The following is a 27,736-nucleotide window of genomic DNA, read 5'->3' on the forward strand; positions in this document are numbered from 1 at the left end:
CATCAGCAGGGTCCTCTGCAGGGATTTCCCTCCAATGTTATGGAAACAGTCTGAGAGAGACACACATAGCTAGTATGAATTATTCATCCACACTCAGATAGACCTATATGGCTTGACTCCAATTACTGACCTGCACTGTCATGCTCTCACACACACGCTCACACGCACGCACGCACGCACACACACACACACACACACACACACACACACACACACACACAGTGCTTTCACTCATGACAGTTTACAAGCTGGCCATCTGTGACTCTCTCACAGCATCCCCTCTTTACTGTCACCACTCCAGCTTTGACACTACACCCATGCAGGCCATACCATAGAGTGAAAGATGTAGAAAAACAGAGTTTTCCACAGCTTCTGTCCACCAGAAGAAGCTGTGGAAAAAGAGCTACACTTAGCTTCTCTAGATATTCGTTAGCGTTGAGGGCTAGTCTATACACTCTAATTATCTGACTTTTATTTCAGCATGTAAACCATCATTAGATGGTTTGCGATCACTCTTGCTGACTAACTGCTACATAAATTGAAGTCAGTCTAAATTGCAGAGAATAATGGAGAACCAGTGTGTCCCAGTTTCTACAAGAACAATCCAGTAATCCAGATTAGTTATGTAGCTTGTTCTTTTATTTACATGCATGAACCCAGCTCAAATGTACTTAACATACATGAACATTTCATTTTACATTACATTATAATTTATTTTAATCTCGTAAGTCCTACTAAGCTTCAAAAGAAGAATTTATTGTAAAATTATATTTACTTGAAATGTTTCACTGATAGAATAAAGTCTGAAGCTAGAGAAATAAAACTTGTTAGGTTTTGATAGTCTTTCGATTAGGACAACAATTAAGAAACTATGGGGAAGAAAAGTACATTTCTGATTTTATGATGAGAAATATTCTGAAATATAATCTATGTATAATATATGTTAGATTTCAGAGCCTCTTCTTTTCAGGGAAGAGTAAACCTGTCAGTTTCTGTATCGCAGCTCATATTAGAGTCACAAGAGCCTGACATATTTCGATATTTATGAGATCTTAAAAACCAGGAGGTTGTATCTGCGGTTTTATCTTATAACTAGTCTGCACTCATTGAAATGTAAGATGACATTCCCATTCTAAAGATATACCTTTTCACCAAAGCCAAGTAGTAGTGGAAACATGTTCCTGAAGCCAGGAAGAAGCATGATTTCCAAAATGACGACTGAATTTAACACACCAAAAGTGCCAAGAGGAGACCTTGCTGTGTCTGTGTTGGAGGAAAAACTGAAAGATGACTCAGTTTCTACGAATTATTTTCAGGAAAAATGAAATAGAGTAGTCCAAGAGTGAAGGTTAAATTACAGAGAAGATATCAAAGGCTTGCAGCATTCATCATCTGTAGGCAGAGGGAGGGAGAGATTTACAGGTGCATATAGAGGAGAGGACGAGGAAAATCAAAGCCATATAGTGTTATTCACTACACATAGAGCCCGAGGCCAAATTCCTGCAGAGACACACAGCCCTTCTCTTCAGATCACAGCGTAACACACACAAAAACACACACAAACACACGCACAGCCCGCAACACTGACAGAAGGCAGAGAAGATGGGCACAGTGCCGCTGAGTCATGTGTCTCCTCACACAGTGGGCACCAGAAAGAAACTCATATCCAACAGATCTAGTTTCCAGAAATTACATTCACATATAAACACGAGAAAGTGCTGCTGCAATAAGATTGTAACAACTCTGAACATATCCTGGAGGGCAGGGACAAAATACACAGACACACAGATCCTCCTCGGCCTTTGGTTGTACACAAGAAAGTCAATTTATATGCTATGTTTATTGTGTGTAAATGTAATTTGCATGACCTGGAAAAAGAAAGAACACATTATCTTACAGGGCTTTTATGTGTGGCACAAAATGAAGTCATACCTGTGAGCCAACGTGAAGACTCTCAGGCCAAAATCAGTGTTAGCTGATGCTGAAGCATTTTAGCATGTTGCATAATAAGAGCCTCACGGAGATGCCAGAAGATGACTGTAGAGTTTGTACTGATGCAGCAAATGTGCAGTTATTTCTAAGTCTCAAATGCATCTTCAGACTTTTTCATGTCTTTAAGCTGAATTAAGATGAAATCAAGCAGTAAAGGATGTGACTCTAGCAAACAGTTAGGAATACAAGCTGCTAATTGAAATGCTCCGAAGTCACTGTTTGAACGTTTCTGCATTAACACCACAAAAAATACTCAATTAGTTTCCGGAAAACTGGAAAAACAGGATGTTCACATTTAATAAAAGTCAACTTAGTTTAACAACAGCAGGGGGCAGTTCTGCTTTATTTGATAGCGATACTTGAGAGAGATGTGGAGGGGGGGAATGCAGAAGCATCAAACAGCTCGGGTCAGTCTTATATTGTGTTGTGTTAAGGAGTCAACGTGATTCATGGTACGAGCTCCATGGCATCAGTGTGCAAACGTGACGCGAGCATGAAGATTACACAATCAAGAATGAATGTTTCTGGAAGAGCAATAAACAACTTTGTTGCAAAGTTTAATTATGAGTTAATGTGTTAACATCTGGGACTAAAAAGCTTCAGTTGGCACACAATGAGAAATTTTGTGGATCTTCCAACTCTCACTAAATGAAGGTACATTTTGTCTTGCTGATGTGTTGTTTGTGAACTCCCACATGAGCACAGACCGACACAAAAAAAAGACACTTGCAATTTGAATGGTACAGTAGTTTTAGTCATTACCAGCAATTACTCCATAGAAATTGTATTAAGACACAAATTAGCACTGTAAGGGGGGGGGGGGGTCTTCACTTAACATTTCAGCAAAGTGAACAAAGTCAAAAAGTTTAGATGTCAGAGAAAACCATCTCAAGAGAAAGAAAACATTTTTGAAGAAAGCAGTAAAGCGTGGAGGAATTCTGACAAGGCTTCACAATAACAAATGGCCCAGAAAGGGTCGGGACAAAGTTGTGTTTGAATTGTCTGGCCGACTCGGAATACACAATCAGATAAAATGTAAATGAGTGCAGAGGTGCAGTCCAAACAGCATGACAAAGAGGCTGCCACTGATTCTGTTTCTATTTCTTGACTTAAGATGTGTGTCTAAAGAGGATGAGAGAGAGGACCATGAACTCCCTGGACCTCACAGGAACAGCCTGTCCTCTTCCTCTTCTTCTTCCTCACTCGATCTTTTCTCTCAATCAATTATTCATCCCACAACCACACCATTGGAGGCTCACATCACACAGGCATATAAGGTGCACGCACAAGAATGTAAGAAGAGCAGCACACTTTTGAAAAAACACATATTTATGTTTGTGGTTGATCATAAACAGACAAACAAAAGTCTACATTATTAAAAATGCAAAAAAGCAGCTTTTTCAAACATTAACTTCACATACAGGAGAGACGGGAGTCAAACTTTTTTCCAGTAAAAAAAGACATTCATTCATTCATCATCAACCGCTTCAGCCGCTGTCACCAAACTCCGGGCGCGACGCCAGTGCACCACGGAAAAAAAGACATAAAAGAAATAAAGACTAAATCTGTGTGTACGTATATGACTTTGAAATAATATATTACAATATCACCCCTGATAATTTCCAAATATGATATACTTGAACGTGTTAGCTGAGAAACACTGACTTCTTGCTTAGTGTAAGAATAGCTTCCAGCTGTAGATTAGCTTAAGTAACCATATAAATAGTATTTCAAATCACATTGTGTCAAAGGGAGAGTTTGCCCTTAGACAAGAGAGTAAATAAGCTACATTTTCACTATATTGTCATGATTTTAAAAGCCATTGCGGCCTGTGATGTTGATAGCTGATGTTTTTTCCTTACCACACAGTTGATGTCCATGCCAGCTTCTAGCAGGGTCTGGACAGTGCTGTGGTGTCCGTTGCGCGCAGCGAGGTGAAGTGGAGTGTGTCGGCGAGTGTGACTGGTCATGAGGTTGGGGTGAGCACTAACCAACATACGCACCACCTGTGGAGAAAGATTCAGTGTTATGTTTGCAATGTTCGTGGAAGGAGGGTCATTAGTTACCCCCCCCCAAAAAAAAAAATACAGAAAACATAAAGACAGCCAGAGAAATAGAGAACAACCATCACACAGATGGAAGCCCACCCAGCCCACAATTCATCCGTTTTTGAAGAATTTGAATTTTCACTGTTAATACTGAATTATAGTGTTGGAAAAGAGTTCAAGTTAAAAGTAGAAGATTTGGATTTCTACCAAAAAGGAAGTGCAAACCTTTGCAAGCTCATCTTGAAGAAACAATTACTAGCATGCGGCTAGTTAGCTTACAGTGCACATCATGTCATCATCATTACATTAGAGGTTATTATCAAAAAAACTCAATATAAAAGAGAGTTCTACTATTTTAGATTTTTAGCTAATACCAGCTGAATTGTATCAGTCAAGGCTTACCAAACAGTTAGCAGAATATGCACAGCCAGTTTCAGAATTTGTTTTGCAATGTAAGTTGTTTACATTCACAGACCTGTCAATCACTTTGTCTGCAGTCAGAGGTTGTGATGATTTGCTGGATCCACCCTCTTGTCTGGTTGGTTATGGATGCTGCTTTTAATAGCCCTTCTCGACCACACACTGTTCTTTTCCTCTTTAAATGTGTGCCTTTGTGTGTGTGTGTGTGTGTGTGTGCGCGCGCGCGTGCGTGTGTGTGCGTGTGTGCGTGTGTGCATGTGTGTGTGTATAATAAACTTTTGCCCTGTGTTAGTTACATCTCTATGCAGCAGCAGCTTACACCATAGGGATTTCCCTACATTATCATGCAGAGAGCAAGCAAGAAATACCTATGCCTTTATAAATTATTCATTTACACTGAGACAAACTTGTATTGCTTGACTTCAATTACTCAATACCTTAGCAGTGAGAATGTGTGATTGCACTGTAACATCAGCAGGCATTTGTGGTGTAGTCCTTCTAAAGTGAATGAAGTGAATGAACAGTTGCGTAAGTGCAGTTTGACTTCTACCTGTCGCATTGAGTGTGAAATACAATATAATTTAAATGAAAGTGACTTGCATGCTGGGGTACAGTTCAGTCAAATGTGCATTTTCCTCTTTTAAAATACGAAATTTATATTAATGGTCTAAACAGCACACTTCTGGTCTAATGAGCCGCATCTGCAAAACACTGTACTGTCTGCTGTAAATGGATTCTCAGTTTATATATTAATTCAGTCATATTTAAGCAAAATTACAAAGTAAAAATATGAAAATTTGAGAAATATTATGTTAAGATACTGTATATTCATCCTTAATAATCATGATTATGTATAACGCAAACTGTCATAGGCACAAGACTAAAGTCATTCTCACTGACCTGCAGGCGGCCATACAGTGCTGCCAAGTCCAGAGGTGTTTCCTGCTGGCTGTTTCTCATGGTGGGGTCAGTCAGCTCCTGAAGCAGGACTGAAGTCACCTCAGAGTGTCCGTACTGGGCTGCACAGTGAAGCGCCGTTTCCTTCTCATGGTTCTATGAATGAATTAAAAAGATAGAACGGTTGAAGGATTTCTTTATTGTGAATCTGATACAAGGTGAAGATCGAAAGCTACATTCTGTGCAGAAACTCCTGCTGCACATACGAAGCACATGTTTCAGTCAGTATATCTTTGGTGTGCTAATTCCAAAAGCATGTCAGGTTTGTTAGAAGTGCATGTGGAAATCTATAGCTTCCTGTCCGTGAAAGAAAAGCAATGACTGTAAGTCTTTTCCCGGCACTCACAGACAGTCTGTCAACTTCCATCCAACCGACTTAGACCTTATAATAAAATAAGCCCATTCACACTCGATACTTTTCTACCCTGACAAAGCTCAGATAGCAATGTGTGCTTGGAAATCGAGATGTTAACGGCTACTGGGGTTACTTCCTGGTCCTCCAGGGGGCCCTGGCAGGACAAGAAGTTAGTTGTCCCAACAGTCCATTAGCTCTCTTTTCAAACAACCCATACAGAGACCCATGAAGGAATGAGAGACATGATTGATAACCAGACCAGTGGACAAGAGAAAGAGCAAGTCTGTGAGTATTCCTAACTGAAAATAGATAATCTGGAAACCATTTTTTGTGGCAAACATAACCATAATGGTTTTCATCATCGTCACACATGTATACATATGGGTACAGGCCCGAAACACACACACAAGGGGCCTGTAGGCATTCAGATAAATTGTGAGACGCAGATCGAGAACCTGTCCCACAAAAATCAAGGTTAACAAACATAAAATCTGCTTTTGTCTCCCAAGTATAATTACAGAGTACCAAATAATAATTAAAGTATTTGTACTAAAGCTTTGTTATTATACCATTTGTGGATTCTAGACTATATGTGTTAAAATAATTATTCTTAGAAATGCTGTAAAAACATCTTGGGGCATCAACCTGGCTGGTAAGGAAAGCTTTAAGATGGGATGGGGCAAGATGTTTTTAGATGTGTTACATTTAAACTTCACAACCTGGAAAGATATAATCAGATTAATCAAAGAAGAAAATGAACAAAAATGAATGTGTTAAGGAAGATGATGATGATAATAACATTCATTTCATTAATTTATTTTGTCTCTGTGAAAAAATGTAGAAAAGAAAAATTGAAAATGAAGTAAAACTGAAAAAAGGTCAAATGGATGCTAAGCTAGACAAGATGTCAGACTAAATAAAACACCCAGTTGGGCTGATTATCAAGCTTCTATTTTAATGTTCGCACACCTTGTCATGCTTCAATAAAAGAAACATACTAGTGATCCCACACCCTTTCCAACGATGTCTTTATCAAATTGCCTCACATTTCCTGCCTCCACAGCACCTCTCAAGCTCCCATGATAAAATTCCAAAGCACCATGACCACACTCTCCTTCTCAGATCTCATCTCACGCCTTTCCCTACTCTGTTTCTCCCCAGAGCCACAGCTCCCTCTCCACCTCTCTATAGCCTTTCATATACCCCTCTTGCTATAGCAGTGATGAAGAGATACTGTGTGAATAAAAAAGACCGAAACATGAAGACGACCATGTGATGTAGCAGCAAAAACAGACGGCTTTGCCACCTCCTTAGCCAATCAGATCCATCTGTTTTCCCCCGGGACCATCCACCCACCCCTCCATTGACAGCAGAAAGGAATCTTACAGAGCAGATCTGATTGCAGCCCCACTGAACCTTAAGCACAGTAATCACACACACTCAGGCACACTGTAATTCATATTCTTTCATTCACAGTCGGTTTCCTGGTGTAATTGTTGGTTGCATTATGTATAATTACCTCCATTTGCCCTGCTCCAGTGTGACTATTCTGCTATATTCCAATTCTCCACTGTCCTCTAGGACTCATTTTGGCTTCATTTTATCTAGTCCGCTATTTAGTCTTCATCACAGTGTAATAAACTCCTGGCAAGTCCCAAATCAAGCAAAAATACAGCCTTATCGGTCATTTGAATGAAAGTATTTAGTGTGGGTAGCACTCTGGAGAATAGAGCATCTATCAATGGTTCAGTGCAAGAGCATCTGAGATAGTAACCCAGTGGGTAATTCATTTTGATCATGTTATCAAGATAAATGATAAATGAGAAGCAAAGAACACCATGGAGGTGTTTCCCACCACATAGTCATCAGAGCATTTTATCACACTCGTCGACTGTAGCCTTTCCACACAATGAAGAAAAACAAACAAACAAACAAGCAACTGATAAAATATGAAGCTTGATAAGTTGCTTATGGTTGAACAAACCCTCCGCCCACCACTTACAAGTGATTAATTCCTTCTCCAATCAGAATTCACAGTATAAAGACTTTTGAACCTTTGAATCAAACTGCCTGTACTCGGTTGACTGTCTTCATCATGTATGTTTTACAAAGTTGACCAATGAACAGAATTCATATTATCTATTTTTTTGTCCACAATTATGTTTTTCACAGCTTGTCAAACACATGCAATGGATTTCTGCTATTGACATAGCCTGTTGCAATGATCAAAACCAAAGTAGTGCCTAATGATAGCGTACAACCATTGCAATTTTAGAGAAGGGACATATTACCAGAGAACACCTTTGGTATGACTGTCAGTTGACTCCCACAGATAGAAGATGGATATTGAATCGTTATTTTTACAAATCTTGCACACATTCTACTTTGTCTCTTGACGTTTTACGTTTTGTACTTGATTATGAACGCAACCTCTTGCCAACCAGATGGTCCTCTGCATGTCTGAAGGAAAACCACAATCGCAATAAGGTACTTGAATAACTCATGGGGGTTTGACGAGGAAACATATTTTCTGCTTTCTATCCTTTTAATCATCATACAACCCCTGACATTTGTTTGGCAAATAGAGTAAAGTGTTCAGTACTGATAGCAATCGCATACTTAACCATGACACCTGAACAACTCTATATGCTGATGACAACTGTGTGATACAATCAATAGCTCCTACTGATTGGACAAGGATGATGAGATTTGGCAAAAATTTTATTATTTACATCAGGGATAAGGGATTATGTCATCAGTTAAGTGTGACTGACAATATTCACACTTAGCTGATGGAATAGAGTCAAATGAATGTAGATATGATAACTACTAGGAAGAAGATTGCAAATATTGGTATCGCTGCTACTTCCCGATTTGGTCTCAGTAGCGTTAAGCAAACAATAAAGCTTTTTTTCAGCCCAGTTCTCTCTGTGAAGTGCAGCTGATTGAACTGACAAAGCTTTAGATAGGGAAAAACACAATTGCCAGACAGAAAAAAAGAGTGACAAAAAATGAACAGACAAAGAGTGACAGGGTGAGGAAGAGGAGGCGGGACAGCAGGAGAAGAAGTGAAAATCCTCCCGCCATGTTTTCAGTCTCGGCTATATATTTCCATTATACTTACTGACAGCTTTCCGATATCATCTAGCGCTCCATGTATTGTTCCTGATGGGGCTCTGAGCTGCCACCATCTACTAATGACACATCAACAGGCATGGCAGCACATTATCGGAATGCCAGATGACAGTACTTTTCTCTGCAGCATTTGGTGCTCATACAGGTTTATTGCTCAAAAAGACATTTAAAAAGTACGTGCAATAAAAAGTATGTGCAATATAAACTGGCTATTTTTTACCAAGACAATTTTCTGGGTTTTAATTTAGTTTAGAGAAGTCTGTTGTCATTTTTTGTTATATATGTCTACAATTCATGCAACAGTTCATAATATCTCTTACCCTAACAATCTACTTGCACACTCATTGTATTTTACACAAACACACAAGCATACACATGTTCTCCATGGTAAACACTATCAGTCTTTTCGAAATTCATCCGTAGAGGAACAAACAAGCAGCTACACCCAAGTAAATAAGGGAGCCATATCAGCCAGGCCTATGCTCAAATGAAACCAGAGTGAATGAAGCACAGAGATATTTGTTTGAGCATACACCATGTTAATGCTGATAAACCGATGCACAGGACAGGCATCGTCTGCGTTACAGCATCTCATAATCCCAGCACCTCGTCCTATTGCCCGGGAGCGCTGGGTAAATAAATAAACAATAAAAAAACTACAGATACTCAAGGTGAAACCATCTCCTTCCTGTCTATTAATGTGATGCATCTGAATACATTCAGCAAAAGAAAACAGTTTAACTTTTCACATCCCTGTCTGCTATTTCTTGTTGTTCCCAAATTTTAATTTCTATTTTAATAACGATTAAGTGAAATTTAATGGATTATGAAGGAATTTAGTTTTTGTAAAAACAGCTATAATCCTTAACCCAAATTTAAAATCTGACCCCCTGTAGGGATGGAATCACTTTGTAGGGTAAATTAAGCATTGGATTTGAATTTGTCGTCAATTGGTCGCAAAGGAAACCTTGCAAATGTTTTCCTGTGTCATTATATAACACCCCCGTTGACACGCTCACACACAATCTGCTCTCATCTTGTAATATCACTCAGGGCTGTAGTTTGTTTTGATTCATGGTGAAATGAATCAGTTTTCTTTTGCTGAACTTTAATTAGCAAGCCCGCTCCAAGCCGAGTAAAACATATGACATAACATTTTGTTTAAACACATTACTCATAAGGAAACATCCTATGGCTCAGTGTGACTGCGTGTGTGTTTTGGCAGCATGGCATTAGGTGATGTTTGTGCATGAACTTTCCCAGGGTATATGTGTTCTCACATGGCATGCATTCCCATGTTGACCTTTATAAAACATGTGGTTTCATTTTCATGTGTGGTAGCAAAATACACGTGTAATAGGGCATGGGATTATCAAGAATGACATGAATACCTGCAGCCACAAACTCAATGGGACACAAAACTGTCGAGTAACACTACTGACCTTTTACTTTCGGCTCAATTCACAAAGCTTCTCAGAAGCCAAGAGGCTTGATGCACCTGGTGAGAGGTCTGAAAGTGTCCTTCATTAAGATGCTTCTAATTGGTCTTATTGTGTCAATGAAGTATAAAGGAGAAGGATAAAACAAAGAGGACAAAAAGACAAGCATGAACTCATCTGTCCTTCTACTGGGGGATACAATAACATTCTTGGGATGTATCAGCAGCACAGGGGGACATACTTGACCTAATCGGTCAACCACATGGACGCGTACGCAGAATAACCTTTAAATTGACTTGGCCAGAGGCCTTTGACAGAAGAAGCCCTGCGGTTGTAGGCTGGTTCCCACACACACCCACACACACACACACACACACACACACACACACACACACACACAGGGAACACACCACATCTGCACTATGTTGGTGGGAAGAACAGTCTCAGGGACACAACTCTCCCTCACAATTCCACGGTCATGCACAAGCAAAAGACTCTCTGATTCCAGTTTTGCTCTGGGCAAGTACCTTGAGGTAAAATGTGTCATCATTAGTCAGTCAACATACTTTGCTTGGATGCATGTTATTTCAAGCTCAGCTGCTTCAAATCCTAAGGCAAAAAAAGCCAAGGGGCCAATGTCATCACTCCCTATCACTATTTCATCTCATTTCTTGTCATCTTGCTTTTGATAAATCTATACTGAAGTAACAAAAAATGATAAAACATATTAAAATTCTCTACAGTGGAGTTAGCATAGCACAGCCCATTCACCACAGTACTTCGGCCACAAGTTCTTAGACCTAAAAATCGCTGAATTTTCACATTTACCGTTGAAATACTGAGAAGAGACCTGCGGTGAAGAACCAGCCAGCCGAGCCTCACCATGGATTCGCAATGGCTCAGCTAGCTGTGCTCGCATGCTATACAGTGAGACCGTATTGCTATCTGATATATATACAATACTATATACAAACATGTAAGTAACAACATAACTTTTTTTTAATCAAATGTGCTTATTTCTGTGTTACAGTTTGTATGTGTAAATAATTCTGCTCGAGACTTTAGACATAACCCACTCACTGTTGCTTATTAAATGGTGAACAAGCTACACTGTAGTTTCATACTGTATGTTTGTCAATCTAATTATGATGAGATCAGTGCCTCACCAGCCATGAACGTCAGTGCACGTCACTGACATGGTTATGTTATAAGACTGACAGCTGTAAACCGATCACCGCTTAGTCAGTAGAAGAGGACGAAATGGCTACACAGGTGCTGGAAAGACCTTGTACAGTAAATCAAAATCATACTGAGGGCAGGGAACGTGTGGTGGATGCCTCTATCTGGACAAATCCATCATGTATCTTGATGATGAAGTGGAAATCCACAGCAGAATCAGCTTCCAGGAGACACAGTCAGAAAGTCTGAGGTCAAATCAAGAACACTCTGGTGGATAGTGGTGGTAAGGAAAGTGATGAAGCTGAAGAAGAAACAAGAAAGCCTTTCAGGCTGGCCCAAGGGTTTCTTGAAGTAGCAGATGGGTACCACAAAGCTTGAGGGGCTGCACCTCTGGCAATCACTGAAGAAAAACATGAGCACAGTAAGACTTTCAGGTTGGCTATAGCAATTTAGATTTGACTCAGACAGAGACAGTAGGGCTTAGTCCTGGCAGGGTTCATTCAGAGGGTTCTGTTGGGTTTTTCTGTCTGTTAAAGCGCTTTGAAATGTCTGTTGCCATGATTAAACGCTTTATAAATACAACTCGATTGATGGATGGATGGATGGATGGGTGGGTGAGTGGATGTTTGATTGATTGATTGATTGATTGATTGATTGATTGATTGATTGATTGATTGATTGATTGATTGATTGATTGATTGATTGATTGATTGATTGATTGATTGGATTGATTGAAATACATTTTGTGATCATCTTGACTGACATTTTAATGTGGTGTTGCATTACAGTCATGCTCAATTCCCGTAGAGTCGAAATGAGTGCATGCCAATGTTCTGGAAAGGATTCTAACATCATTTGTCAAACCTCACATTCAGGAATGTGTATTTTATCTTCTATCAACAACACTTTATCAGTAAAGACCCCCCAGCAGAGTGCTGGGGGTCTTGGAAGCTGATTTGTCTTGTATAAATTTATTTTATGAAGAAAAAGGAGGTGTATATCCATTCACTCCGGCGTCTTGTGGGGGATTAGTGGGACGTGTCAGGTACCATGATTGTTGCTACAAGCCATCTGGTCTCTATAACCAAAGTGAGAGTTGTGTTCATACTTTCAGCACAATGTCAAACAATTTTTCGGTATGTGATTCGGCCAAGGTTGCCCTTTTTCTCTGATCCTGTTTGAGATTTGCATGGATAAGACCTGAAGTTTCTGTTCCATTGTGGATCTGGACTCTAAGAATTGTGTCCCTGCTCTCTGTTGATAGGGTGGATTTGATGCTTTAACAGTCTGTGACATTTGCCAGAATGAGAGTAAGCACCTCAAAGGGGGAGATCTACCAAAGAACATTACTTGGAACACTTTTCTTAGCCTCCTACCGCTATGATCTGATCACAATTCAGCAGAATACACAACAAAAAAGACCAAAAAGCTAGGAATGGCTGAAGAAAGAAGTGGCTCTCTTGTTTGAAACCAACCTGTTCATCATCTGTTGAAATGCTGGTCTGGTAACATGAAGGCCAAATGAAGAAGAGTGAACTTTAAATGTCATTCCTCTCTTTGGTGGTTCACCATACTGATGATACCTCCTGACGAACCCACCCTTTTCATTCAATTTATATTTCTACTGTGTAGACAGATTATCAGTTTTTGATTGGGTTTTTGAATGTTGTATGATTAAGCGGAGTCACAAATATCTGTCACTTTAGCTTATGTTGCCTTTCTTTGCATCAACAATCCAAGATCCCCTACATGGCCCTGGCAGAACAGCGTAAGCCTTGACTGCACAAGCCATTTTTCTCCATCTATCACCGTCTCTCACAAATTCAGACACAAACTACTGTATGTATAATGGTCTGCATTCAGACGTCATCCTCTCGCATAGACACGCTTCCACAATAAGCTAGAACCACTGTGAATGAGATCTAATGGGACCAATTAGTCAATAAACAGTGGGCCGGAACTGGTTCACCGGTATCGAATAACTTCTCCTCACCTTCTATAATCCTTTATTATCTGCAGTGCTAAAGTGACCCACCTACACACTTAACCCTTTCTCTTCCTGGCAAATTTTCCCACTACTCTATACTCACAAGACCTTTTTTTCAAAATTAGCTGTTCCTTGCTGAATCATCTTACACACTCATATGTCACTATTTGTCACTTCCTGCACAAAAGGGAGCTCATTAGTTTCTTTCATTTAAGATAAGAGCATATATAACAACAGGAAAGTGCGGTGCCCTGAAATCATCCAATAAAAGTACTACACACAGACACACACAGCCTCAACCTCTGACACAAGGAATTGTTTATGTGCAGAATAATATTATTTAGAGCAGCATAATGTGCATCCAATGGTTTGTTAGTGTAAGTGTGGATGGTGGTTGTGAGCCAGTATGGGTTTCAGTATATCATCCTGACTAATGCATGCTGGCCCTGCTGTCTACTGCAGACAGGACAGTCAGTGGGAAATATGGAGTTGGAGCATTGTAAACAAGCAAACACTCCATAAATCTGTAGGCTCAGATTAATGTCAGCAACCAGAGAGGAACTGCACCCTCGCACTGATAAAGCATATCTGCAAGACTGCTGTGAAAATATTCATCACACAATAATATTCTGCACAGGCACCATAAGCATTAATGCTTTAGCAATACTGAGCAAAATTGAGTGCTCAAGGCAAGATTAAATGCTGCACCTTTATGAATATCAAAGCAAAGCTGTGCTGGGGCCTCAGTGTGATGCTGTGTGACAGACAGCCAATGTGAGCTCTGAAGGTTGAGCATTTTCACCAGTACTATAATATAGACAGAGACTTGAACACTGCTGACATTAGAATCCATAAAGCCAGTAATTTCCAACTTGTTGACATTCAACAGTTAAACTGAGATGCACAATGCAAAGAGTGAGAGATGCTAGTGAAGCATCAATGTAATTCGATGATTGACAAGTGAGGTCAAATAATATTCAAACTGAAATATCCTGCAATTACTCCTGATCCTCCTATTCATAGATATATTCAGAAACTATATTTTGAATAAAACACATATATACCGTACATTCTGGACTACTGACCGCACCTGAATATAAGCCGCACCAACTAAATTTTAAAAGAGAAAAACTTTGTACATATATAGGCCGCATTAGTCGATAAGCCACAGAAGTCAAGGACTTGCAACGTGAGATATTTACACAGAAAGACTTTTAAAATTTTTAATTACTACTTTTTTACAAACACTGCCTGTAACTCGCTGTAAAACAATGATGCCATCTCCAACGTCTCGCTAACAGTTCATTGATGCCAGGCTTTCATGCGACAGCTCTGTGTCTACTTCGACAGCCAGATTGCCAATAACTTAAAAGCTACATCATTTGACTTTGTTCATGTGTTTTCCATCATAAAAGGAGTGCATGATGAGCAAAGTGTCTGTTCTAAACACAATCAACCTATGGCAGTGTCTTCCTCGCTGCATTATCCCTTCCACCCGCCTGTCTTGCTTTTGTGCTTCCTGCTAGGGCGCCCCCTGGAGGCCGTCAGACCGTAAAAACGTATTGATCAGCCACAACATTGTTTTAGCCACAGGGTTCAAAGTGTCTGAAAAAAGTACTGGTTTATATACAGGAATTTATAACATATCTAACAATATAATGATAAGCTTTTTAAAGAAGCTGACAATAATTTAAGAATTTATGAACTTGGTATAAAAGTTTGATATCAAGATTGGCAGACACAAGACAGCTTACATGATTTTAGCATCAATCTAAAATTTGACTCAACAACATAAACCTCTACAGATAATATATAAGTTGTTATTGTTTATTGTTTTCAAATTCATCTTAGTGAGTTTTTGCTGTCTAGGTAAAGACCTTTAAATCGCCATTATACTGGAAATGTACAACGTGAATAAAGCCGGCTGGCTTTGCCTTTCCATTTATTTATACATTATTCAAATTCTAGTCTAAATGTCACGTCTGCTTGTTGAGTCTAATAACAAAGTGCCTGCTGAAACACTGGAAAATAGGAAGAGGGTCTGTGAAAAAGGCATTTTTAGGAAATCTGTTGCTCAAGTAAATCTTTTTCTCAATAAATAATAAATAAATGAATAAATAAATATTAATAAATAACTATGTGAAGAAAGTTAGACATATTTTGTATCTTTGTGTGTGGGAGCATGTAACAAACATATTTACTTCATTTAAGCATAATTGGTTTTCTACTGGTAATGGTCAGAGACTGGAAAATGCTAAATTACAGTTTGTAAGTCACGCTTCCTGGACATCAACAACATCAGGCTGGCTGAGGGTTATCTTGATATGAGACTATAAATCTGCCTGCCTGTCCATCTGTAACTCAGATATCACGTGACAAGCGTTCATCCGTTGCACTTTTAATTTGCGATGTGAATTGTTGGGAAGGTCGGGTAGGGGGTAGGGGGTGCGTTGTTGACGCTGATGCAATTTAGACACATGATAAACTCAATAGTAACACATTTAGAATAAACAAAAGTATCGATGTAAGTTAAGTCATCTGTAATGAGTGCAGCCGAGAAAACTGCCCCTGGTGCACAATGTTGAGGTTTATTGTAAACCCTGCAGCACAGCATTACAGTATTTGTCAGCATATAGATATTTTCTAAAAATAAACTGTTGATAAAGTCTCTCATTACTGCGGACCTCTTTTGCTGCTGGACATTGAATGTACCGTTAATGATGTGGCATGCTGTTTAGATAGGGAATAAGCTATAAATTAAAAGGAATGTTTGGAACGATCAACCATCACAGAACAGGGGAACATCTATGTCTGCCCTTAAGGAAATTCACACACTTCAACACATAATGACAATGCACCGAGATCAGCAACTATCTGCAGGACCCTCCCCATCAGCGTCTTCAGCCCAGCAGCTCGCTCAGCTCTACCAATCAGTGAAGGGATGGAGAAAGAATTACCCATGTTCACTTGCTGACAAACTTCTTCATTTCAGGGACAAACGGCCACCATTCATCACATCAAACAATTAGGCTCTAACAACCCTCACAGGAAAACAATTTGGCTAATGATGACAAGGCAAAATGTACTTCTTACACAGAGTAAATAATGCTCTGCTAACTAAAACTGTTTCACTGCATCGACATCTTTTAATCCGAGACATTGTAGACATTAACATGTCAGCCAGCACTTCTGATTAACACCACTTAGATTTTGGTTTTTATTCAGGCGTCATCCTAAAACGGAGTGTGTGATCTTATAAATATGATCCATGTAGAGGTGGACAGAAAAAAAAGTTGAGGAATGAGAAGACGGTCAGTTTTGCTGAATAGGAACGACAGCAACGACAGGCTGAATGCTCCCAGAGCTGAAATCAAACCCGCCTGTCAGAAAGAGAGATCACTGGAACTTTAGAAGATCCTCTGTGTCGGCCAAGAGCAGCAACGAGTCGAAGGAGGATTAGATTTACTAATTGATTCTAATTTTAGAAGGAAGCAAATAAAGAAACGGCATGTCCAGACATTTTAGCAAAGCTCTTCTCAGACTATAAGTCCTCATGGGGCAAAAATGTCGGGACGCAATCACAAGCAGATTAATTGTAAACCTAACCAAAGCTGGCATTCATAAATTAATCTTTAAAACAGAGGGACACTGAAGTCGACCTGAGCACAGCCAGATCCGACTCAAACAGGTTGACGGATAATTAAAGAACACACTAAGCCCAAGCATATCTGCAGGATGCACCATTAATTAGCAAAAAGCTGGAAACAAAAATATTATCTAATAGTACTAATAGTACTAATAGTATTCGAAGGATTTTAGCAGATGATGATGACGATAATGACGATGAAGGGCTCACCTGTTGGTTGACCCGACAGTGCGAGGGTCCATGGTGAATGAGGATGCGGACAATGTCCACGTCTCCGCGCCAGGCGGCCAGGTGCAGCGGGAAACAGCCCTTGCTGTCAGCCACATTTGTGGAGGCCTCAAATTGAAGCAGCTTTATTACAACCTCCCTACAGGGACAGAAAAGAATACATACATATTAATATATACATAGAAAGATAGAAGAACGAAGGCAGTCAGAAGAGAAGTGCTAAGAACCATCTCATCATTATTAAACATCAGGAGGATGATTAGCGATTAATCTACAGCTCGATTTGCACCAGACGGTACAATGTGTTACCGATCCAGAGTCAAATGAAAAGATCATTAAAAAGTTTTTAATGAAGATAAAAAGACAAATGTGATTAAAATATTTAAATAAAATTTTGAAATGTGCCAGCATGGTTTTCGAGAATACACATTTGTAAAAATACATCTACCCCCTTGAAATCCATGTCCTGGTCAAATTTCCCTGGAGAACGCTCCATCACACACATTTTAACCTGTCAGTGTAAAAGTTGCATTTTTCACTTTGTAGCATAAGTACAATGCAATCCTTCAACAATTGCTGCAAAAAACAATTTTATTGATCGTGACATGCATTCTAGAACACGCTGAAGCGTGTTCGAATCAAACTTAATGATCAGCTGCCTCTTCTGTGGCCACATTCTCCTTTTCTGAACCCTGGATGGTTTTCTCCCTTCCATGTGTTATCGAATCAAACGGAAGTTAACAGTTTATGTAATATTATGAGTTTCCATAATTTCATACAGTTTTCATAATCACATCACCAATTTTCTTTTGTCCTTCTTCTGAGTTCAAACCCTAATTTGTTTGTTTTTTTACATCACCATCAATAGGAAAACGAAACACAAACTCGATATGACAGACATCTATGCAATAATTTTGATTAAATCACATCCTGGTTCTTGTCACCATGTTGAAACACCAAATTTAAACCAGTCCCATCGGCCATGAATGTAAATGTAATGTTACAAAGATCAAACGATCAGTAGAAAAGTTGGTCCAGAAGGCAGCAATACTACACAAATTCTTTTTTTCTCCTTCAGAAATTAATTGCAGAAATAAATTAAGTGACAAATTGCGGTGCCTGGGATGGAAATCCATTTAGCTGCTGCTCAGTAGTACTGAGTCATGTTTAACAGAAAGTGTTGAGCTGAAGTTGTCACCTCTCTCTGAATAGGGAAGGTGAAGGGCTTCATTTGCATTAAAAATGTCAGGGGGAGAAACTGAGAAAAGAGAAGGGCATACATTCCTCCAGGAGGAGGAGAAAGCAGCACCAAGATGCTCAATGAAATGCTGTGTTAATTAGTAATTTATTACGTCTTTATAGAATTTACTCAGGTTTCAGTGGCAGTTTTGCATTAGATGTAAACCCATGGTTCAAATGAGACAATATTCAATTTCTTGTTAAATTGAACTGAGGTTGCACCATCAAAAAGCTTCTAATCTCGAATCACACTTCCTGTTGAAGCATTTCCTCTCCCAATATCTAAATTGCCAGTTCTCTGTTTACTTTACCACCTTAACTGTGAATCACTCCTCTGCAGATTTTTGCGGTGGCCTAATTTACACTCTGAGGCTGCCTTTTTGCTCTCCCTCCTCTCTCCAGTTGATCTGAAGGCGGAAATCCACATAATTGCCCCCAAAACACTGTACTAATCCTTCAGTTCCGCCAAGCTGGAATAGCGGTCAGGCCTGCAGCTAATCCACACTGTGTAACGGATTTCTCAGCAGGCCCAAGTGAAGAAAGGATGCCACACAGTAGTTCTGACAGACAGATCTGAGCAGGCGCACTTTTAAACTTTGGCAGAAGTAATGTGTTTGCAGTTTTTGCCTTATTACTCTTTTTGAGGACTTAGTTTAATGTATTTTTTTAATGTTTCATATGGGACTGGTTTTACAAATGTACTCTGCAGCCCATAGATGTGCCATCCTTTTCCAGGGCTGTCTACTCTTCATGTTCCATCCTATCCAAAGATTCACTGCACACCATTGATATTTAAGGACGCTCCCTCTACTTCTGCTAAACAGCCATGTGATGAAAAAGTAATAACTGGCAACTTCGGGGCAGTGTCTGCACACACACAAACACTCGTGTGTTGGCTCACCTGTGTCCGTTGAGTGAAGCATGATGTAAAGGTGTGTATCCTGAGCTGTCTGTGCAGTTGACGTTCAAGCCCTTCCACATGCTGGAGAGAAAACACAAATACAGCATTATTTACCAAACTCTTTCCCAAACGCACACACATAGTGACACCATATTCAAGTACTTATACACCAATCCTTTTGTGCTGAAGAACCTATTGTTTGGTGAAGTATTGAGATTTTTTAGCTTCACTGTCACACATATTTTTGACACAACAAAGACTTGAACATGTTAACGTTAATTCATTCATTTGTCATGAGGTTTCAGAGGTGTGTACCAAAGAAGGTATAAAAGTTGAATTTTTACCTTGACCTAGTTTTCTCAAGGTCAATGTCATCATCTCATTTTCATCCCCTTTGCCACCCGAGTAATGTCCTTTTTGTTTCATTTTTCTATCTGCAACGGTTGTGAAGATATTTGGTGGATGGACGGACGGACGGACAAACACTGACAATTACAGTGCATCACTGCTTCGCGGTATGTAATAATCCTGTGAGTTTCCTGTTATGTCATGTCCAAATTGTTGGCATTTGTTCCTTCTATTGTTTCTACACACAAAATGTATTTGGTGCTGCAGCCGGGAGACATATTTCATAATCCTGGCAAACACAGAGGTCGACTCTTGAGCTCCCAAAAGGACGAGCATGAAAAAAAAATGCACATTCACAGTTTCTCATTAGGGTAGCCAGCTATGCACACTGACACACATAAATATAGAAACACACACCACACACTGACACAAAAAATAGAACCTTGGGTCTTCCAAGGGCTATTATTAAATAACATGTCTGTTTCAAATGAACTCATCCAAGCATGTCTTAGAGAGTTTCAGCTGGAGCAGCTGAGGGCTGAGAAGCTGAACGAAGTAACTTCTGCAATAACTCCAGGTCTTCTCTTTTAATTACCGATGACCTGACAAGACAGCTGAGAGTCTCTTCCTCATCCTATCTGAACAGCTGTCTGATTTTGTCATTTCTTGATAGATTCTGAGCCCTAATTTGTATCTTCTCCTAGAAGTGACTGGAGCTGGAACGGCTCGTAAACAGTTAAGCATCATGAAGGCTGAGATCATTCACAGTTTGACAAACATCAGCATAATGATCAAGGTCAGCGGTGTTGCATGATGGGCGCCTTTATGCCGACACTCAACGAAACTGGATATTAAGAGCTGACTGCACACACAGAGAGATCGCATTGTCCACATAACACTGAGGCAAGTGTGTTGTAGTAAAGGATGCACAAAAATACATGTCTAAATGCTATGAATGCAGCAAAGGCTTAAAACTTATGGACCAAAAAACTACAGCAATCAATATAAAACAACACATTTTTTTAATAACAAAAAACCAAGAGAAATAAAATGAAAAAAAGGGACACAACTAATAGAGGTCAAGGGGCAGGAGACCACACAGCCCCTCTGAACTAGTTTTCCATTTGGGTCAGCTGATCTCTACACACTTCGATCATTTGTGTGTTCATATCGAACGCTGCCGCTGATCCGCTGACCCCTCCCAGCGCTGACCTATAGAACCAGTGGGACGGGGCTGTTAAAAAGTGCAGACTGGCAGAAGGCGAGACAGCAGGATGCAGGAAACTGAAATGTGAAGCAGAAATAGAAACGATGAGGAGTGAAATGAATGCAACTCAACTGTCAAAGAAAAGTGAATGGGTTTGTTTTTCACAGGCCAACAAACACCCTGAATATAAATGAAAAAGCTCAGCTCAGTAAAAAAAAAATCTTCTTGTGACTTACAGATAGGCGAAAATATATTTATTTAACCTCGATTTGAGAATATTCTTTTTCCTTTAATGTAATAAAAAGATTATTGGGTCTAATGGTCCACTGACAGATGCAGAAATATATCCTTACAAAAGAATATAGACTATTTATTCAGTGTTTCATATAAATAAAGCATCACTTAATCATCCAGTAGTGAAATTTTTCAGGATTCTATTCCATTGTAAACCCAAATTTAACAAATTACTTATTTAGTTTAGATTTACAGTGGAAACAAAAATGGAATAATAACTGTTGATGATGATGACCATCATCATCATCATTATCAACAACTCAGATGTGAATTTTTTTGTCAGAAATTCTCTCCATTTTTATGAAACATATTTTGTCGCAGCTAGTGCTTTGATCTATGGTCTTACTCACACTGGCCTTCCCCCTCGTCTTTCTATCTCATCCGGTTCCTGAGTGTACAAAAGTTGAAATTTGACCTTAACCTAGTTTTATCAAGGTCATCATCTCATTTTCATCCCCTTTGCCGCCCGGGTAATGTGCTTTTTGTTTCATCTTTCTATCTGCAATGGTTGCAAAGATATTTGGTGGACTAACAAACGGACGGACACACAAACACTAACAATTACAATACATCACCGCTTTGAAGCGGGATGTAATTAGGGTAACTGAAAACATTCCATTTACACTCACTACTTGTATTTCAGTACCACCTTGATGATGTAAAACTGTGTGGATGGAACAGCTACTGATCTACAAACACACGGAAGCTGTATTCTATCTGATAGCAGTTAACTGAATAAACCTGACAGCGAACACACCCACACACAGACCCACAAACATGCACGCCGATGTTGACTTCACACAACCGATCTGTACTCTAATTCATTAAAGAAAATGTCGTACAAAGACTCATTCAAAGGAACTGCACTCTGCAGAGCCCTAAACACAATCCCTCAGTCTCAAATACCCACAAATACAACATATGAATGCACAAACACAGCAGTGTGACCCAGAGTCACACAAGATTCATAAAAAAAACCTGCACAAACAAATATATGTGGACACTTTGTGAGCGACTCTGTAAACCTTGTTCACGGTGTGTATGAGCTTTGCTGCTGCAGACGATGGAGCTGAACAAGATGTTGTGTTTCCTTTCCACACTACATGTGAGTTTTGTGCCGGTGGGTGTCGCCGGGAGGGGCCCTGACACTTGGAGAGCATTTCTGGAGCGCTTTTAACTTTAAAAATGCATAAAGCTCCTTTGACATTTATAGCAAACAGACTTTCCAGTGTGGCTCAATGTTTTAATCAGCTTCATGTGTAACAGATGATATATTTAATTAGAAAATCCAACTCAAACAAAGCTGGCATGAGTCTTAATCATTACCTTTCCACCCAATATGTTTGCATTTTTAATATATTCATGGTTATAAGTTGGCGGCAACACAGTACAGCAATAACCTGTATTACCTGACCTGTCTCCTCAAGCTTTATTGATATGAGTGTGATTTACTCTTCATTTAATTAATTACCAGTACATCCATATTGCTTTATGAGTTGATCCTGTGAATGCAGTTTTTTCAGAGGTTAGGAATTCTTAATTTGAGATTAAATTGGTGTATTGAATGCATCATCATTGCTGATTTCATGTTAAGACACGGATTACCTATTGTGAAGACTTACAGTTTTTCAAATAGCATCCATCTACGATTAGCATTCGGTCTGTGGTTAGGTAATCGCTGAGCATCATGCTTGGTAATACTACTGTTACCAACCTGTTACTGATATTGTGCTTACAATTAACGTTCTCAGCTGCAGAGTGGAACCCTCTTAGTCAGGTAAATTTGATTTCCACAACAGCCTCAGACTGAAAAGACAGAAACCCAAACTGACTGCACCAGACAAAATTAATACCAGACAGAACAACCAATCCCTCTGTTGACAGGGTGAATTACGTCCTGACGACAGTCATTCACCTATCACAGCTGTCCATTTCCAGTCTCTTCCAATTCTAAATTTCCCAACAAAGTCTGAGGACATACCACTTGAATGATATCTGTGCTTTAAGGAACTGGATAAATCTGGCTAGCATAATTTGAATAGAATTAGTGGACATTCTGAGACGAGATAATGGAGAAGCACCGCAGCAGCAATGCAGACTCTCGTTGGATTACTCAAACATGCAGACGACATCCAGTCTAATTTACCCCAGGAGCTGCGGGAAAAGAAGGATCTTGTGGCAACTCAGTCTATACTTATTTTGTCTTTTCATTCTTTGATGAAAATCCTTCTCCATTATAGAGCCTGCTGTTTTTTCAATGAAAGCTCTAAAAGGTAAACGGGTCAAGCATCAGTCACAGAGAAGCTGTCCCATGTTTGAACCCTTCTTTTGTCAAAGAATGATTGGAATGAGAATGACAATGTGTTCCTCTTTGTCAGTTGACTACAGTGCATCACACTGACATGATAAAACGGATACAGTGTCCTATATACGTATATAATATATAGGACACTGTATTTTATAGCAGCTAAACACAGACCTTTTGAAGTAAAAGTGAAGCGTAATATGCATTAAACAATGGTTCATTCAATTTAATATGATTTATAATATTTAAGAAAGGATATTTCCTAATTACAAAGAATTTGTCCTGATGAACACACAATTTCTGAAGAAAGTATGATCATTTAGAAAGGTTTTTTTTTTCTTTAGCCAAATCTGGACCTGAATTTGGGGTTTTCACTGAAGCTTAACACAATGGATTTGAGAAGCTAATAGAAAAAACTGAAGAAATTACATTTTGCATCTCATTTGCAAAAACATTACTGCAAGCAATTTAAAAACAAGAGCTAAAATTACTTCCCCAACATTTCTTATCAGTTGTTTGGGATGAGGGCCTGGAGTATCTTTCAAGTTGCAGAAAAAAAAAGTTCTCATTTTGGAGGCAAACTTGGAAATTCATAGATTGGGAATGAAACTTTCATTTGCTGGTTTTCACCACGGTTGTTAAAGCTGGAATCACCTTGCAGCAAAGTCTAAGCTACATCAAAGTGAGCATTGTCTTCAAAGGGAAAGACTGAAGGACTTAGGGAAACCTTTGTAGTCCTGTATATTTTGTGAACGGGAACTTTTTTGTGAGGAGGAAATCCAAAAGCCTGTTGAACTTCACTTCACCTTAACAAATGAAAATTAAAAGCATTTCAGACGACAGAGACAGCTCGACAACAGCAATAACTTCATGGGAGATTGAAAAGGGAACCGATAAGATGTGAGGTGTGTTTGCTGTCAGATGGGATTGTGCCAGAAAGGAAGTGGACTTGCTTCATATCCTGTTTTGAGCAAGAGGCGGAGAGATAGGATACCTGCTGATTAAAAACTGTGTTGCAAGAGCAAACTAGGTGATAAAAGCCTAGGATGATGAGAATACACACACACACACACACACACACACACGCACAAACATAGATATATTTTTGCCTAGAGCTGGTCATTAAGCCCCAGCTCACAGAGAAACAGCCAATCCCCCAGATTGCTTTAGGACATCAATATTCTGCTTTAAACTGATGAGAGCAGGTATGGAAAACGTTTAGTTGTTTGTGCATGCCTATCTTGAATGAATCCAATTAAAATACCACAATTAAATGCAAAATGAGGCAAACTACAGGATTAAAAACAGCGATTACATAAATTTGTCACAAGATATTATTGCTTCCAGACAAATTTCAGACATCTGATTTACGGGTTAAACAAGTAGTTATATATTGTTAAATTATTCTGGGGTTTTTTCTTTTTTTTTTTCAGAAAGAAACAGCGACGTTCATGAAAAAAATCAAACATCCAATAGGTTACAGACAGCTCCACTGTGTAAAACCAGTGATGCAAGTCACCTTTCAGCAATCTATTTCAGAAAAAATTACAAAGCATTTTTGCAGCTCAAGCACGTACAGACAATTATAGCGTTGGGAGTGTGTTCTCTCAAAAGACCAATTACATTTCTACAGGGAGAACCACTATCTTTTTCTTTGTCTTTCGGTTTTCTCGTCTCTCCTTTCTTGCCTTATTTTTCTGCTCTGAAATAAATCTGAAAAAATGTAATGTCATTCATTATATGAGTTTAAATATAGAAACAATATCATGAAAAAAAACCTTGGGAGAACATGCTAAGTCCACACAAACACAGGTCAGTGAGCCTACAGCACTAACCTGATAAATAACATGACCAGAATAAGAAATATATTAGAATCAAATAAGAAATAATTAAGAATCTATTAACAAGCAGCCTTAAAATGAAATTATTAGATTGTATTATGAAAAAATAAGAAAATATATAACTAGGTACCATGTGTGGAATATGAGCTCAGAAGTTCCATGCAGTCACACACAGTATATCAGCTTCACACTACAGATACTGTATATTATACCGTCTGCTTACATTGTGACTTTCCAAGATGCTCATATCCCCACTACACCATAAAAAAATAAAAAATAAATATTCACACCTACACAACTCAACAGGCAATCGTGCACTGCCTACACAGAGAGGTGTTTCCTTCCCTGACAGACATGTCACTTTCCACCGCTTCCTTTCTACAACAATCATAGTGAGGGATAAATCTATCTACGGTCAATCGAAGGAAGAAATAGAACACTGCTAACGCGTGTTCCATCGAGTTTCTGGCAGCTTTTATCATGAACGTATGTATGAAAAGAACACGTTCATTCTTGAATACATCAGCAAAGAAGGGATCTTTTTATTCAGTTGTGGAATACACTATGAGAATTCATAACCACTGAATGGAGTGCTTTGCTTTGTCTCATTTTGTTTTCCTAATCAGCATCTGGCAAATCCCTAATTTGTTGACCTCATTCTTGTAAAACTGGCTCATATGTTTTTGCATATTTGGCAAAACAGCAGCTCTGCGCTATAAAACTTCTCGTTAACAATTTTGTTAATTCGAACACACTATGGTCTCTCCCTCCTCCCCAGAGGGGGAGACCATCCAACTTGGAAATCAGGGCTACGGCTGTTGGAAAACATATATAGGCAAAACAAATGAAATAAACAAAGCTTCTTTTGTGGATATCTACCTCTACTGGATAATCATTCCAGTTAACAGGCCAAGAAAATTCAACTTCAACTCCTGGTAATAAACCCTATCAACCAGACTGACAGACTTCCAATCCTGAAATGTGAATCTAAAGAGGATTTACTTGATTTTCCAGCATTTTCTGATATTAATGTCAGCAATTTGAAGGAGGAAAATTCACTTGTTTTTGTATAGATGGTTAAACGACCCTTAATTACTTTCAAAATAGAAAAATATTTGAGTACATTTACATTTTAAAACAACAAACAAATGTATGTTTTCAACATTTTCAGTGCATTTTCAAACTTCCCAAAGTCGGAGAAACATTAATAAATAAAAATTAATTTAAAAAAAATACCTTGTATGCATGGAAGAAAATGCAGACACTTCATTCTCATTCTATTTACTTTAAATCCTGTATTAATCAGATAATCTGTGCAGACTACAGGCAAAAACATATAAATATTGACTGGATAGTTAAACGTTATTTAACAAAAGTAGTTCAGGAAAATGTATCTGTTCACTTTCTTCTCACAATCTGAACATTTAGTAAAACAGTGAGTCAAAGGTGTGTCAAATGTTGAAAGAGCTGCTCACTGTGCGAAAACATGAATAAAAATCTGTAGAGCATGTGAATAAATGAATTCAATAAATGAATAAACAGCGAGGCCAGTCAGTCAACGACAAACAGCCCCAAACAAACAAACTACATGTTGAACAGGTCAGGAGGCCCATCGATGGCTCCCGTCACAGGAAGTAATTTATCTTAGGGTCAAACTGACCTCTGGTGAACAACGGAACATGGAGGGTTGTCCTCAGGGGCAGTGGGTCACACACACACACATACACACACACACACACACACACACACACACACACACACACACACACACACACACACACACACACACACACACACACACACACACACACAAACACTGACCCCACTCTTCTCTTCTGCACTCAACAATAATTAGAACAAGACACAAGCAATTGATAGCTGCACAATTCTCCACAGGGATTTAGAGACCATTGGCAAAGTTTGAACATTGATTTGTTGGGTTGTTTGTGAGATCATTAATGAACTGGAGAGAAAGAACCTTGGGGTGATCATAGAATTTATTTTGCAGTAAATATATATTTTCTTGCTGTTATGTGTCGGGATGTCTTGGGGTCACAGCTGGGTCTGGATGAGTGTCCACTGAAGTAGAGGAGCTGGTTATCAGAGAGAATGATGTCTCCAGGTGTCTTACACTCATTTATTACTACACTACTACAAATTCATATACCTCGTTGTCATGTTTTCTCACAATTACACACTTAAGTACAAAAAAGGC

General features: G+C 39.1%; 1 protein-coding gene across 3 annotated transcripts in view; it reads right to left on the reverse strand.

Annotated features, from left to right (window-relative positions):
- Window positions 1–27,736, reverse strand: part of anks1b (ankyrin repeat and sterile alpha motif domain containing 1B) — a 175,281-nt gene that overhangs the window by 111,580 nt on the left and 35,965 nt on the right. For all 3 annotated transcript variants that reach the window (XM_068306593.1, XM_068306592.1, XM_068306591.1), the window contains exons 2-5: window positions 19,527–19,607; window positions 17,369–17,525; window positions 5,361–5,513; window positions 3,855–3,998 (exon numbers count right to left, since the gene is read on the reverse strand). In XM_068306593.1, the coding sequence (XP_068162694.1) occupies window positions 3,855–3,998; window positions 5,361–5,513; window positions 17,369–17,525; window positions 19,527–19,607 (535 nt within the window). The remainder of the gene's footprint in view (window positions 1–3,854; window positions 3,999–5,360; window positions 5,514–17,368; window positions 17,526–19,526; window positions 19,608–27,736) is intronic.

This window comes from Antennarius striatus, chromosome 22 (assembly GCF_040054535.1).
Source record: "Antennarius striatus isolate MH-2024 chromosome 22, ASM4005453v1, whole genome shotgun sequence".
In the NCBI taxonomy this organism is placed as follows: Eukaryota; Metazoa; Chordata; class Actinopteri; order Lophiiformes; family Antennariidae; genus Antennarius; species Antennarius striatus.